This window comes from Scophthalmus maximus, chromosome 1 (assembly GCF_022379125.1).
Source record: "Scophthalmus maximus strain ysfricsl-2021 chromosome 1, ASM2237912v1, whole genome shotgun sequence".
NCBI lineage: Eukaryota > Metazoa > Chordata > Actinopteri > Pleuronectiformes > Scophthalmidae > Scophthalmus > Scophthalmus maximus.
This window is the reverse complement of record NC_061515.1, coordinates 23,904,215-23,918,116: the sequence shown is the minus strand read 5'-3', so window position 1 is coordinate 23,918,116 and position 13,902 is coordinate 23,904,215. Positions and strand designations below refer to the sequence as shown.

The 13,902-nt window shown below is 43.0% G+C and overlaps 1 protein-coding gene across 5 annotated transcripts; it reads right to left on the bottom strand.

Annotated features, from left to right (window-relative positions):
- Window positions 1-2,479: 2,479 nt before the first annotated feature.
- On the bottom strand, window positions 2,480-12,019 carry ptger2a (prostaglandin E receptor 2a (subtype EP2)). Of its 5 annotated transcripts, none has more exons than XM_035628499.2 (4): window positions 11,333-11,452; window positions 10,901-11,155; window positions 9,375-10,289; window positions 2,480-4,708 (listed from the first exon to the last, which is right to left on the bottom strand). In XM_035628499.2, the coding sequence occupies exons 3-4, from the start codon at window positions 10,197-10,199 to the stop codon at window positions 4,439-4,441; spliced, it is 1,095 nt and encodes a 364-aa protein (XP_035484392.1). In that variant the 5' UTR covers window positions 10,200-10,289; window positions 10,901-11,155; window positions 11,333-11,452; the 3' UTR covers window positions 2,480-4,438. The 5 variants fall into 5 exon arrangements, with proteins under 5 accessions (XP_035484392.1, XP_035484422.1, XP_035484414.1 ...); XM_035628529.2 differs by having other exon boundaries at window positions 9,375-9,677; window positions 9,924-10,289; window positions 10,901-11,428; XM_035628521.2 differs by lacking the exon at window positions 10,901-11,155 and having other exon boundaries at window positions 11,333-12,019.
- Between the last annotated feature and the right edge of the window lie 1,883 nt (window positions 12,020-13,902).

Here is a 13,902-nt window from a genome sequence, read left to right as displayed (position 1 = left end):
TCATTTAGCAGACGCTTTTGTCCAAAGCAACTTAGAATAAGTGCTGTAGGAATTATAAGAATACATAAACATTTATCAAATAGGCAAAAACAGCTTCAAGTGCTAATTTTAGATTACTTTTTTTTGAACTGGTGAGTTTCAGTCCGCGACAGTTTCATTGGAGGGATCCTGCTGTCTTGATGTCAATTGGGAGTCTGCACCACTTTACTCACATGAGCGTCAAAGGACAGTTCTGAGTCAAAAATGACACCAAGGTAGCATTTGGTGCCTCTTGTTTAACATTGTTAGGTAAAGCACCCAGACTAAAGGATCGATTTCTCAACCTACTAGTACTGGAGGCCACAGGGGGGAAATTACAATTATTTCAGACTTGGAATTATTTAATGCCAAGACATTTTTGGACATCTAGTTTTTTTTAATCTCAGCTAGACAGGACATGATACTGGATGCACCTGTAGCTCCAGGCTTTGTCTGGACATATAATTGTGTATCATCTGCATAGCAATGGCAATTGACGTTGTGACTTTGCCTGATTTGTCCCAGGGGTTAAGCATGTAAATGGTGAATGTGGAGGTGGTCCGTGGCTCTGGCACTCAGCTGTGGGAGAGAGAGGGGCTCATCGGGATCAGTGCCAGGTGGGCATGATTGTAAGAGCTGAGGTGAGTTTGCTAATCAAGCGCCGGGCACTGACATGGGATGCTTTAAATTTTGTTAGCCTGTATTTTGATTTTTAGTTTTGTGGCGAATAAAAGTGCTCTACCTTAAACCAAGCATTTGATGTGCTTGTAAAACAGTCCAGCTCCGTAGGTTTGACAAAACAGGTAATATATCTATTTAGTTTTACAACAATCTCTAGGTATAAAGCTTACACACACACAAATAAATAAAATGAAAAAATAATAACATAAAATAAAATAATAAATCAGTAATAATGCAAAATAATACAATCGTATCAGATGATAATAATGGGTCAGGGGTTTGTCAGTCTGAGGGAGGAGTACCAAGGGAGTTAAAGAATGTTATAAAAGATTTCCACTTGCCGAGGAACTAACCGGTGTTACCTCCTTAGAGTGCGTTTTATTTTTCGCTAGTTTTAAGAAGGACATCTGTGCAAATCTGCGAGCCACTATGAACTGGAATGAGTCTCAGTCGACTTCCTGTTAAAGAGGAAGTAAAAGCTATAACAGCTAACAGATCAGAGGAGAATTGCTTGTAGTTTTCTGGAAGACCAAGGGGGTGGTACGTTTACAATCGTCACGCTGGTTTTTCAAAAAATCGCCAACCCCACCTTTTATAGCTGGTTCCTTACTTGGTTATATCACAAATTGTGTGACTGTAACTGTGACTGCTCTTACAGCTGGGTGAACTGTGAAAAGCCTCATTTCACTACACTAGATGTCTAGAGACTGTTTTCACTATACTGTGTGTAATGATGGACATTCACAAGTTAGGCAATCCTCCCTCTGTTTTCTCTGTAGTGTGACCAAAGGGGAAATCCCTCCCCAACTCAGCCATCCTTTCCCACTGCCTCTGCCTCTGTCCAGATCATTCTTTCTGTCGTTGTCAGTGTAAATATGCCATTGTGCCAATATATCGGGGAGTTCTGAGTAGAGCTGTTGCGGTTTTGCAGAGGAAGTGATTTGTCAACTGTCAGCTCCGACACTGGGTCAGCACTCTCCTGTCTGATTCATACTTTGTATGTTGCAACTGTCAGTGAGGCTAAAAAGGCCTCCCGAGGTTGGAGGAAATTAAAATGTTTCCAAGAATCATTTTAATTGCCTCTAAAGGTTTAGCATGTTTTAGTTGGTTTTACAACATATATGTTGCTGGTAGTAGAGACGCTATTGATCTGATTTGATTTAATTGTAATTTAACTATATTAACCAACATTATTAATGCTTTATTCTGGAAGCACCCTATGATGTTGACCTGCTCATTTAAAGTAGGATGGATACTTAATCTGACATACTGTGCATTTTTGCTTTTAGATGGACATGCCAGCTTTGCGTTAGGCCAATTGGAAATTTTGACGATGGAAGGTGAGACTGAAAAAAATCTGATTGACTGGGGAAAAGGTTAAACTGTAGGGTCTCAATTATACCCATAATATATATATATATATATATGTATATGTTTGCTTTGTTTAACCCTTTTTTATTTAAGCTGTGGCAAAATGTTGGCCCACTGAACAGATGTAGTGAGATATATATATATATATATATATGAGAGACCAAGAGTGGAGACACACTTATTTTGTATTCGTGATGTGTGTTTACTGTACTGAGAGTGGAGCGTGCACAGGAAGTGTACTCACAGTGGATGTCTGCAGGTTTTTAATGTAATGGTGCCACTATCTGGAAACAGCTAATTAATCTGCATGCTCTGAAATTACCAATTAAAAGCACACGTCAGCTCCTTCCTTCCTCTGACCTAATCACAATGCAACAAGAGAAGAGATTATCTAATTAACCAGACAGAGTTGATCATCAACGAAACGGGCATGTTTAATAAACTTGGTTAACGCTGATATGTTCCCGGTGTCTGGATGTAATTGTTTATTAGCAAGACAGACAGCAAAGCAGGATTCGTACTAATGGAGTTTAAATGGCCTTCAAGTATTTAAGTCAGTGGACAAAATGCTTTTTTTCCAGATAACTTACAGGCAGTGAGATTGAACACAATATCTCACCAACAGCACAAAGCAAGATACAATACATTGCTAAGGGCTCTGTCCCACAATGACATGCAATCAGACTGAAAACAGATTTTTGACACAACTTGAACAAACAATTGTACTTTTCACAGAGTAACAGATGGACACATCTAACTATGGTCCAGCAATAAAAGTTCCCGGTGATGCTTATTATGTTCAGCATGTGCCGGAACTGTTTTAGAAGAGGTGTTGATTTAGCTCGCTTATCAAAGCGGAACAGAGGTTGCGTTCAAAAGTGAAGAAGCGCCAAGGTGAGCAGATAATGTTTTCAAGATGATGAACCATGATCACTGAAGTGTTAAGAAGAGAAAGTCATGCCCTCAAATCTCTGTCTCTCTCTCTCTATGTATGTCTCATGTATAGTCGCACTGGGGGAAATCATCGTGGGACGGTTGCTTTGTGGGCCGCCCTTTTGCGTTGTCGGGCCCACTTTGATCAGAATCCCCTAACTGTCTCTTTACACAGTACAAAGAAATTAGGAAAAGACAGCCCTTAGGGTGCACAAATACTCACACAAGAATAAAGAGTATATGATAAGAATAAAAAGTATACAGTATGCACTTACCCACACATAAATGGAGTCACGTTGACCCATTCACACAGCACAGTTTTTACTGCGCTTTTTCTTTCTGTCACCTTCATACACTACCAGAAGATGAAAGATGAGGCAGGTCTTGACACTTTGCCTTAAATTAACCCACACATCGACATGCGGACAAGGGGGAAGTGCGGATCAAACCGCAGACCTTCAGGATGGTGGAGGACGTCACGACCTCCTGAGCCACCGCCGCCCACAACAACCACTGCCAGGTTAACCCCAACAACAAAGCACAACTACATAAGAAAGACTAAACGACCCAGCTAGTAAGAAGTCCTACGGTGACGCATCTCATTTCCTTTGAATGGACTGATGTCGTCACGCAGAACTGAATTGAGGTTGAGTTGCTTCGCGTGCGAAGAAAGTTGTGAAAGGTTAAACTCTTCAAGCTGCAGTGCATGTCAGACACTTCCCTCAGTGCTCCTCTCTCCAGCATAGTCATCGTGAGACCTGTGTTTTATGAATAGCCCTGTATCTATTCATCTGTCATTCCAGTCATGCATTAAATCCCTGAGAATAATGTAATGTTGATGGTAAATGGATTATATTTATTTAGCTATTTTCTAGTCTTATTGACACCTCAAAGTGCTTTACAGGACAAGTCACATTCAACCATTCACGCATTCATACAGCCGTCTGAGGCAATTTCGAGTGAAGTGTCATTGTCAGTGTTGAGGTGATGGAATTGAAGGATTTGTCGTATTCGGTCATATCTAATGGCTCAACTTTCTCCAACTGAACCATTTTGTCTAGTTACAATGTAAACAGAACTGAAGTCCAGAAAAAAAGGCTTAATAATCAACAGCCTTTTTCCATTAACTGATACAAGGGAGATGGAATGTTGAGCTTTCATCATTAATATACAAAGCAGTAGAGAAGGTACTATGCATTCCACATACATACAGTTTTCTAAATTGCTTAAAGTAGATGGCCTCCAGCTGACTGAACCTGATAATTTCTTATCAGATAGACAGAAAGGGCCATTTTGTCATGGAAACAAAATACCAGCTAGAGGGAATAGATGTGGCCCGCAAAGTCTCTCCACTTCATTTAATCACTGAGGGGAACACACTATCCATTAATGTTTCCAATAAATACACATATCAAAATATAATGTGATGCTATGGTCATAAATTTTCCACCGAGTGTAAATGGGAAGTGTAGTCCAACGATGTGCGACACAATTCTAGATTGGTGGTATTAGCTTTAGTCATTGATGATTGAAACATCAGTACTGCCCTGCAGACCGATGCCCAGAAAAAGTGCAGCACACTGGGGGAGAGGAGGATGAAGACCCACGGGTCAATGATGGAGTTGACAGAGATGAAGCGGAGGGCAATCAGGTCTAATCTGTGGGACTCTTTTGGAGTTCCTATGGAGTTGATGTACACCCGGATCTGAGAGATGGAGAGAGAGAGGAAAGAAGAAGAGGGGAGGGAGAAAAGAGAGAACGGTATTTCATAAAACCGTAGAACATTAGACGTTAGATATTATTTCAGCTTGATGTTTAACTTGATAATGAGCCGAAGTGACTGAGCTGATCCACTATGATCTGAACATATCAAAGTGTCGTTGTTGTCATACAACTGCTGTACAGATGTTTCCATGTTTAAGTACAGAACACAGCCAGGGCTCTCGCTTTACACACCTAGTGTTGTAGGAAATATCATATTTTGTTACTCATAATAAACACTTTATATTCAGTATGTATTCGCTTTATTAATCGACACAATCGCGCAGCCGCAAGCCAAGACTGATCTGAAGGAGAATGGTTGTCCACTGAAACATCGCCTGCAAATCCGCTGAGACTGTGATAAATCAACCAATCACGTCTTTCTCTCTCCGCTCTGACGTCGTCAAGGTTTTGTCCAGGTCCACCTCGTGACATCACGGCTGCTGTAACTCCCTCGTCTCTCAATAGAGTTGAACCATGTTTGTTTTTCAGACTCGGCAGAGAGCGTCAGGGTCACTGCAGGACGCCGCTGAGGAGACGAGGTGAAGACGCACCGGACGTCAGGACGTGAGGAAGCGAGGACGTGGTCCAGCAGTTCTCTTACTGATTTAAACTGGTTATGACACTGCTAGTAATATAAATTATATAAATGTAATGATGATAATTAATAATGATGACATAATAATAATGATTAAAGATGCAAGCAGCAATATGGGGGCCCTCGCACATGCACGTCGGGGCGTGTCAATGTTCAATCTGGTGTCAAGTCTTACGAAGGTTGATTGGAGTCCTGTACCCAGCACACACACACACACACACACGTACAACATTTATGAGCTGCACAACAGAAGTAGAGATGGAAGGTGACGTGTTGCGTGGCTCAGTGGACAAGAACAGAACCAGGGTACATCCGCTGTCTGTAGTCACAGCTACTAATCGATGAGGTACAAGTAAATAAGTTCCAGCATGTGGAACTTTGGAAGGACTTCAGTTCAGTTCTTCCTTCAGTTCTTCAAATAACATACAAACAACAAATGTTCAAACTGAGTTCCTGTATTTTAATGGGAAAAAACTCATGTATCAAGTGTCTTTCTTGGATTTCTTGACGTGCACCACAGATGCAGTTGGACTTGATAAATTCACTGAGTGTCACGAGTTAAATCAACAACCTTTCATCTCCCAGAGTAATTCAATCTGCCAACTGGAAGTAGAAATCAAACCCGACGACTTTTTGTCTTTGAGTGCCAGGGTGGCACAACAGATAAGAACGTTGACTTTGGATCAGTCGTTCAAGGGGTCAAGACTGACTCACGGAAGACTGGCAAGACCGACTTGAGAAGGTTGAATAGATTTTGTGCGCAATACCAACTTTCATTCAACATTGCTAGAAACGGAAGACGACGAACAGTATTGTTATGGCTGGTGTGGCACAATGGACAAGAACGCTGACTTTGGATCAGTAGTTCAAGGGTTCAAGACCGACTCACGGAAGAGTGGCAAGACCGACTCACGGATGTGTGACACAGTGGACAAGAACACTGACCTTGGTTCAGTAGGTTCGAGGGTTCAACTCCGATGCAGGGAGAGATAAGCATCCAGTGTCTGTATTCACAGCTAAAGATCGACGGGGTATAACATGCTACGGCAAGGGGGAGCCAGGACTTTAGGTAGGAGGGGGGGGAATCATTTTTATCCCTGTAAATTAACATGTTCCAGTGTATGTAAATAATAAAGTAAATAATTGAATTGGAAGTCAAAGTACCTCCTAGAAGATACCTTAGATAATAACCCCAGATAGGATAAAGTCTCAACGCCTCTGAAAGTCTCTAGTTGGTAATCCAGCGCTGGGATGCACAGGTTAGTCCAGGGACAGATGAACAGAACCTTGACCTGGTTGGTTCTTCTTGTTTTTACATTTTTAAATTAAGACTGTCTTATATTATATACTATTAACTTGATTTAGTTGATAACACTGTTTTAATAACAGTCTTACAAAGAAACTCTCTTAAGACAGTTGATAATAATAAGAACAACTGTCTTATCTTCTTATTATTATCAACTGTCTTAAGAGAGTTGTTACTATTAACTGTCTATATAATAATATAAGTGTTCTTAACTAAATAACATAATAGATAATAGTTTCTTTAAAAATGTAAAAACAAGAAGAACCAACCAGGTCAAGGTTCTGTTCATCTGTCCCTGGACTAACCTGTGCATCCCAGCGCTGGATTACCAACTAGAGACTTTCAGAGGCGTTGAGACTTTATCTTATCTGGGGTTATTATCTAAGGTATTTTCTATGAGGTACTTTGACTTCCAATTTACTTTATTATTTACATACACTGGAACATGTTAATTTACAGGGATAAAAATGATTCCCCCCCCTCCTACCTAAAGTCCTGGCTCCCCCTTGCCGTAGCATGTTATACCCCATCGATCTTTAGCTGTGAATACAGACACTGGATGCTTATCTCTCCCTGCGTCGGAGTTGAACCCTCAAACCTACTGAGCCAAGGTCAGTGTTCTTGTCCACTGTGTCACACATCCGTGAGTCGGTCTTGCCACTCTTCCGTGAGTCGGTCTTGAACCCTTGAACTACTGATCCAAAGTCAGTGTTCTTGTCCATTGTGCCACACCAGCCATAACAATGCAATTCGTCGTCTTCCCTTTCTACCTCCGTTGGATGAAAGTTGGTATTGCGTACAAAATCCATCAACCTTCTCAAGACTCGAAACCTAGACTCTCTACTGAGGTGGTTTTGAACCCTCGACCCAATGAACCAAAGTCTGTTCTTCTTGTCCACTGAGCCACACCGGCCACGGCAACATAACGTCGTCACCTTCCATTTCTACATCAGTTGACAGCCGATAAACAAAACATGATACAACACAGTTCACTCAAGTGAATTTTCATACTTGGTGTGTCAAACGTCATTGTAGGGGAACCGTCTGTGGTGTAATGTTTAACCGTCATCAACCTTCTCAAGACTCGAAACCAGATTGATTTACTCCTCATTGCTGGAGAATCTCTGCTGAATTGGTTTTGAACCCTCGACATACTGAACTTAGTCAGTGTTCTTGTCCACTGTCCCACCCGGGCAACAACAATTGGCCGACAAAAGGTCGTCGGGTTCGATTTCTACTTCCAGTGTCTCTTGTGACACTCAGTGAATTGATCAAGTCCAACTGCACCTGTGGTGCACGTCAAGAAATCCAAGAAAGACACTTGATACATGAGTTTTTTCCCATTGAAATACAGGAACTCAGATTGAGTTTGAAAATGTAGGCTCGAAACAGGCTTGACTGACTGTTCCACTTTTTGTCAATGTGCGGAGCAGGAAAAGTGCCTGAAGGGAGAAGGCAGCCATCGGATGAGCTCAACTCAAAGAGCATCGTCAAACGGCCAGTGTCCAGCAGCAAGGCCGCGGCAGTTCTTCAGTCCACACCCCGACGTGTGTGTGCGAGGGCCCGCATATCGCTGCTTGCAGCTTTAATTATTATTAGTATTATTATTAGTATTATTATTATTATTATTATTAGTATTATTAACAAAGTCATAACCCTAACCCATTGAAGTATTATAATTGTAATCATAAGAATTAGTCTGATCGAGCTTAAAGCAACCGTTCTCCCTCTCCCCCTCTTTCTACCCAACTCTCCATTCTCCCCCATCAGGTTGCGGCAGACGGCTGCCCACAGCGGAGTCCGGTTTCCACTAGAGAATTCTTCCTGCTAAAAAAGGTTTTTTTTTTCCCCTCCTCCACAGTCACCTCGAGCTGCTCCTTGTGGGAACTGCTGGGTTTCTCTGTAGTATTGTGAGATCTCAACCTCACTATGTACTAAGTGCCCGCGAGATAATGTATGTATATGAATTGCTTCCGTACAAATAAAATTTGAATTGAAGTCAAAGATATAGCTTTGTGCACTTGAGCCTGATGTGAAACGAAGGCTTCTGGACCAAATAAGGGATGATACTGATGACGGAGCTAGAGCCCACGTGCCAAGAGGAGCACAGGCCTCAACACGAGACGATTCTTCCGAAAAGATTTGAAACGTCTCCTTTCCAGTATCCAAGGAGAAAAGGAAGGCAGCAATGCCACAGCAACTCAGGGGCCTTCCACGAGTGGCCAGTTAAATGGACAGTTCCTGGTATACAGCAACATGTATCTGTCTCTCAGGACTTTGCTTTTTTTGTTGGTCTTTTAACTTTTCCCAGCCACCTTTGGCTTTACACCTTTTGCTAGCCATCACGAACTATGCACTCTTCTTCACGTCAGTTTCAGCGTATAATAAGCAAATAAACCAGCCACGACGACATTCCCCAGTCCAACCCTGCACGGATTTCTGTAATATTTACATGTTCTAACCTAATTTTTGTTGGAATTAAACAAGGATACATTCTAAGATTTTTTCGGGGGTGGCACTAGTCGGTTTGGGGTTAGTATGGAGTAACGGAGGTCTTTTTTAACTGGCAGGAAACGGACATTGACACATCATATCACCTTATGGTGTCGGTTCACTGGCACTAATGGACCAAGACAATGTCCACAAGTGTGTTCATTTTTGCAGGACGAGGACAAAGCATGCATGCGTTACATGCAGTCGTCTTACCACAAGTGGCAGTGTGCATATGATGAAGATGGTGGTCATGAAGACCAGCAGGATGAGATGCTCCACCTCCTCGGCTATGGACATCGCTCTGCGGTCACTCTGAGATCTCATGGTTGCCATCGCCGAGCCACCGTTCCTCTTCCGGCGTTGGTACATGCTGAAAAGCTGGAACACCACAAAGCCGTTGCACGCCACGATGGCCAGCACCAACACCAGCATGATCGTAGCATACAGGTTGGCGTAGGCCCGATCCTCGCTTTGCACCGGGTTCATGTCAATGAAGCACCACGTGCCAGGGCAGTACTGTACATATTTGCCGAACCCGGCAAAAGGGAGGAGACAGAATATCATACATAACACAAACAACAACGGGATTGTTACATAGGCACATTTCTTAGTGACGTGCCGGCTGTACAGGTAAGGATATCCAATGGCAAAGCATCTCTCTAGCGCCATGGTGAAGAGGAGCGACATGGTGGCCAGACTGAAGAAGGTCATGCTGACACCAAAATATGAGCACACACTATTATCTTCGAGTGACATCCCCACCATGGTTGTGTTGCGCGCGTACGCCAGCTGCACCAGCGGGCTGATCAGGCAGGTGCCCGCCAAGTCCGTGACCACCAGTGCCGTGATGAACACATGAAACAACGCTCGTCTCGACGCGCCCCGGCTGCTTGTCTCTCGGCGCCGCTGGACTTCCAGGATCACCAGGGCAGCCACGTTGCCGAAGATGCCCGCCGCGAACATGATGGCGCTGATCAGCGGGCTCTTGCTGGAGTCTATGTGGCGCTTGCTGTGGCAGGGGTCGTCATCTGAATCCATTATGGCCGAGAAGACTGACTGGAGTTGCGCGGAACATATGTCTCCGATTCACGAATGTGTTGTCAAGTAGTTGTCTGCAGCCATCCCCCTCTTAAACAAACAGAAAGAAAGAACATCTGTGAGATGTGGGGCTGCAATCGTTAGTCGGTGGATCGATCAGTTGATCAGCAGTTAAAAAAAAAGATAAAATGATCTGCAACTAGTGTGATGAATGATTAATCAACCATGTCATTTTTCAATACAGAAAAGCTTTCATGCTTTTCTTTGTCAAACGTATATACGATAGTAATGTAAATACCTACCACATGTAACTGATGGTTGAATAGAACAATCTGAACACACCAGCAAAAACACTAAATACATTAAGAGACTGCTACATTTTTCATCTATTATTCGGACAATTCACAGACACAAATTATTTGAATAATTCAGAAAACAATGCCCGGATAAATCAATAACAAATGTGCTCTGTAAAAAGTTTAGATTTACTGAATGTAAGAGACCACATTCCAGTAAAAAGGAATGAAACACACACACACACACACACACACACACACACACACACAAATCGAAGTCAGACTCACTCCCTTCTTTTGGGCTGCTGTGCAATGCCGCACGGTCCATTTTTAATCAAAAGTCTTTGACGAAACTTTTCTGATCCCATACAAACAGAAGAATGGACTGCCTTTCCTCATACCTACCTGTTTATCTATCATCTGTTCCAGCGTAGTGATCAGGGTGTGCCTCCACTCTCACTGGGCGTGTCGGGGACCAGGTGACTGACTCACCTTCAAGCTGTGTCCAGTGCTCGACGTGTCCAATCAGGTGACGCCCGCGGGACTTCAGGGGCTCCCAAAAACGAAGAGGAAAAGTAATAATGAAACCCACACAAACTGTGGGTCTGCCCTGTGCTCTGTGATCCCAGGTGTCCGGCGGATCGTGTCTATCGTATGAAGCTGACCAAAAAAAAAAAGAAAAAAAAAAAAGGTCTCCCCTTGCAGTCAGAAAACACTTGCACACTCGGAACTGTTCACAAATCAACACTGATCTCCCGAGAGCAGTCGACGTTGACCGACAACGTTCGGCCGGATGAACGTCCTTCCAGGGAGTTGTTTTCTTTTCCTTTTCCTTACCTGACAAAAGGACTGCAGCAGCTGACACATCCGCGTTGAGTCGCTCCCATCCAAACACGCGCTCTCCTCCCCGATACGTTTATTTCCCGTGATTTACAAAAAAAAAAAAAAAAAAAAAAAAAAAAAACTCGGGTCGCGCAATACAAAAAAAAAAACACGTGCCCCACCCCCCCCAAAAAAATAAATAATTAAATAAAAAGGTGTGAGTCCCCCTCTGATTGCTGAAAGCGAAGCCCTCCTGATGGAAAGCGGGCTCGGCAGAGGGTCCGGGTGACGCGCGCTGCGGCGGCGGGTCCGGGCCGATGACGTCACGGAGCCCGGGAGCCCCGCCCACTCCGGGTCCCGCCGCAGGTCGCGGCGCGGCGCGTCCGCCCCGTCGGCCTCAGGGTTCAGCTGGAGGAAAAGAGAGAGAAAGAAAGAAAAACAGACCAAACAGACTGGATGGAGAGCTAAAGCCAAGGTAGCTCGGCACCGAGACCCTGCAATCCAACACAGGGGACGACACGACGCCAATTATGAAAGATAGAGATTTATGCTTTGCCTAATGCCACCCACGCGTCTTCGTCTTGGACACCAGAGATCCGCTCACTTTGTCCCGATTTGTGCAGCACACGGAACAAGCAGACCGGACGAGACAATTTCCTCATAATAACATCCTTCCGGTAACCCCCTTTTTAAGTCCCTGCAAACGACACTCCTCTAATTAAACAACGAGAGCAAAAAGTTTCCCAAAAGTTCTATGCGACAGGCACTTAGGGGGGATTTCTCTGACCTGCAAATATTGTCTCCAAAAATAACAGTGACAAAAGTGCTGCAAGAAACTGTTGGGAATAGTTTGCAGCCGCTTCAGGGCTGTCTTAAAAGACACGAAGGCCTGGCTGAGCTGTGATTGTTTACCTCTGAATTCAGACTTGGTTCTGAACCCCTCAGAGAAACCTGATCTGACCACATGGTCACTTTGGACGGTTGAACTCTGGCCCCCCAGCCATGTCCACCTTTGTGCCAGCCTGGGTTTTATTTTTCGTTTTTTAAAGCATTTATTTATACTTGTCTATTGTTGTGCTTGAATGTGCCTGACCCCAAATGAAGTTCCCTCACGGGAAAAATAAAGTTCTTTGAATTGAATTGAATTTGAGCTCTATTGTGAGTAACCTTGGAGGATATTTTTTGACTAGGGCATGTCCCTTTGACTCACACATACAGTATATAACCTTACCTTGTAAAGTCCCTTGAGAGAACGTATGTTGCGATTCGGCGCCCTATACAAATATAAAAAATGGATTGAATTGCACTGAGTATGTGAGACCACGACATTCCAAGTATGGGTTTGACTCCAATGTGAAAGCTGTGTGTTTGGTTTCCTACATGTATCTTTATGTGTGTAGATTGTTGTTCTCCTGGGAAATCAAACTCTCCCATCAGGATGAATATCACATTCATCCTCTCCCATCAGGATGAATGTGATATTATGCTATCCACTATTTACTTCATAAACCAGTGACATATACAGCATGCCTCTCTGTGTATGAACCCTCCATTCTCTTATTATTAATAAATGATACAACAAATGTAATGTGCCTCTCAGGGTTATTGTTTTTTTTTTAAACTAGATGGATGATTCTGTGCAGCATGGATAACATCAATGGGTAATGTTCATACAGCTCATGTTTTAAAAAATCTGTTACGCATTTGTATATAATTCCAGTCCCACTGTCTCACCCAGTATTAAGTATGGAATAAGCTGAACATGATCCTAAAGTGGGTTCCTGACGTTGGCTGAAAGCACTTGAGTGCTTTGATTCCGGTCCATTAACGAATTCTTAATTGTGACATATTGCCACAACTCTCTCTTTCTGGTCCAGGTCTCCATAAACATTGCAATAATATTTGAGTGTTAGTGCATTAGTGGCATAAACATCACCAGTGCAAACACGAAGCAGTGCAGTTTAGGTTTTATATTATATTGCTTGACTCCTTTTGGTCATATTTCTGAAAAAAGCACAACAACAACAACAACAACAACAACAACAACAGGGCATTGGCCCTCTAAACCCTCATCTACATAATTTGAGTAATTGCATATAACTGGCGGCTGGTGGTGTAAGTCTCACTTTCGTCCTGCACATCACTTTGTTGGTGGTGGAGTCGTCTACAAGAACGGCCAGTGCAGACTCTCCCTTCTCAGAAGCCTCAGGTCCTTTGGAGTCACCAAACTTACTGACAGTCACAAAAAACAGGAGAAAACTGGGGAAGCGCAATTTTTCTTTTTCACATTCATTTCAAAGGAGCGCAATCATTACCAACCGTGCAATATTTATTCTCCATGTGCAATTATTGTTACTGCTCTGTATATAGCACTTATTATTATAATACTTATTTATACATATTGCTTTTTTATATTATGCTATCCACTTTGCTGCCGCTTTACGGTTGTGCCAGCAGTGTGGGACTGGTGTGTGATGGAAAATAGATATTCGTACTGATTCACTGTATTTATTTGTGCGAATGGGTGGTTGTGACTTTTACTGTAAATTGCTATGAGATGTCGATAAGACTAGAAAAAGCGCCAC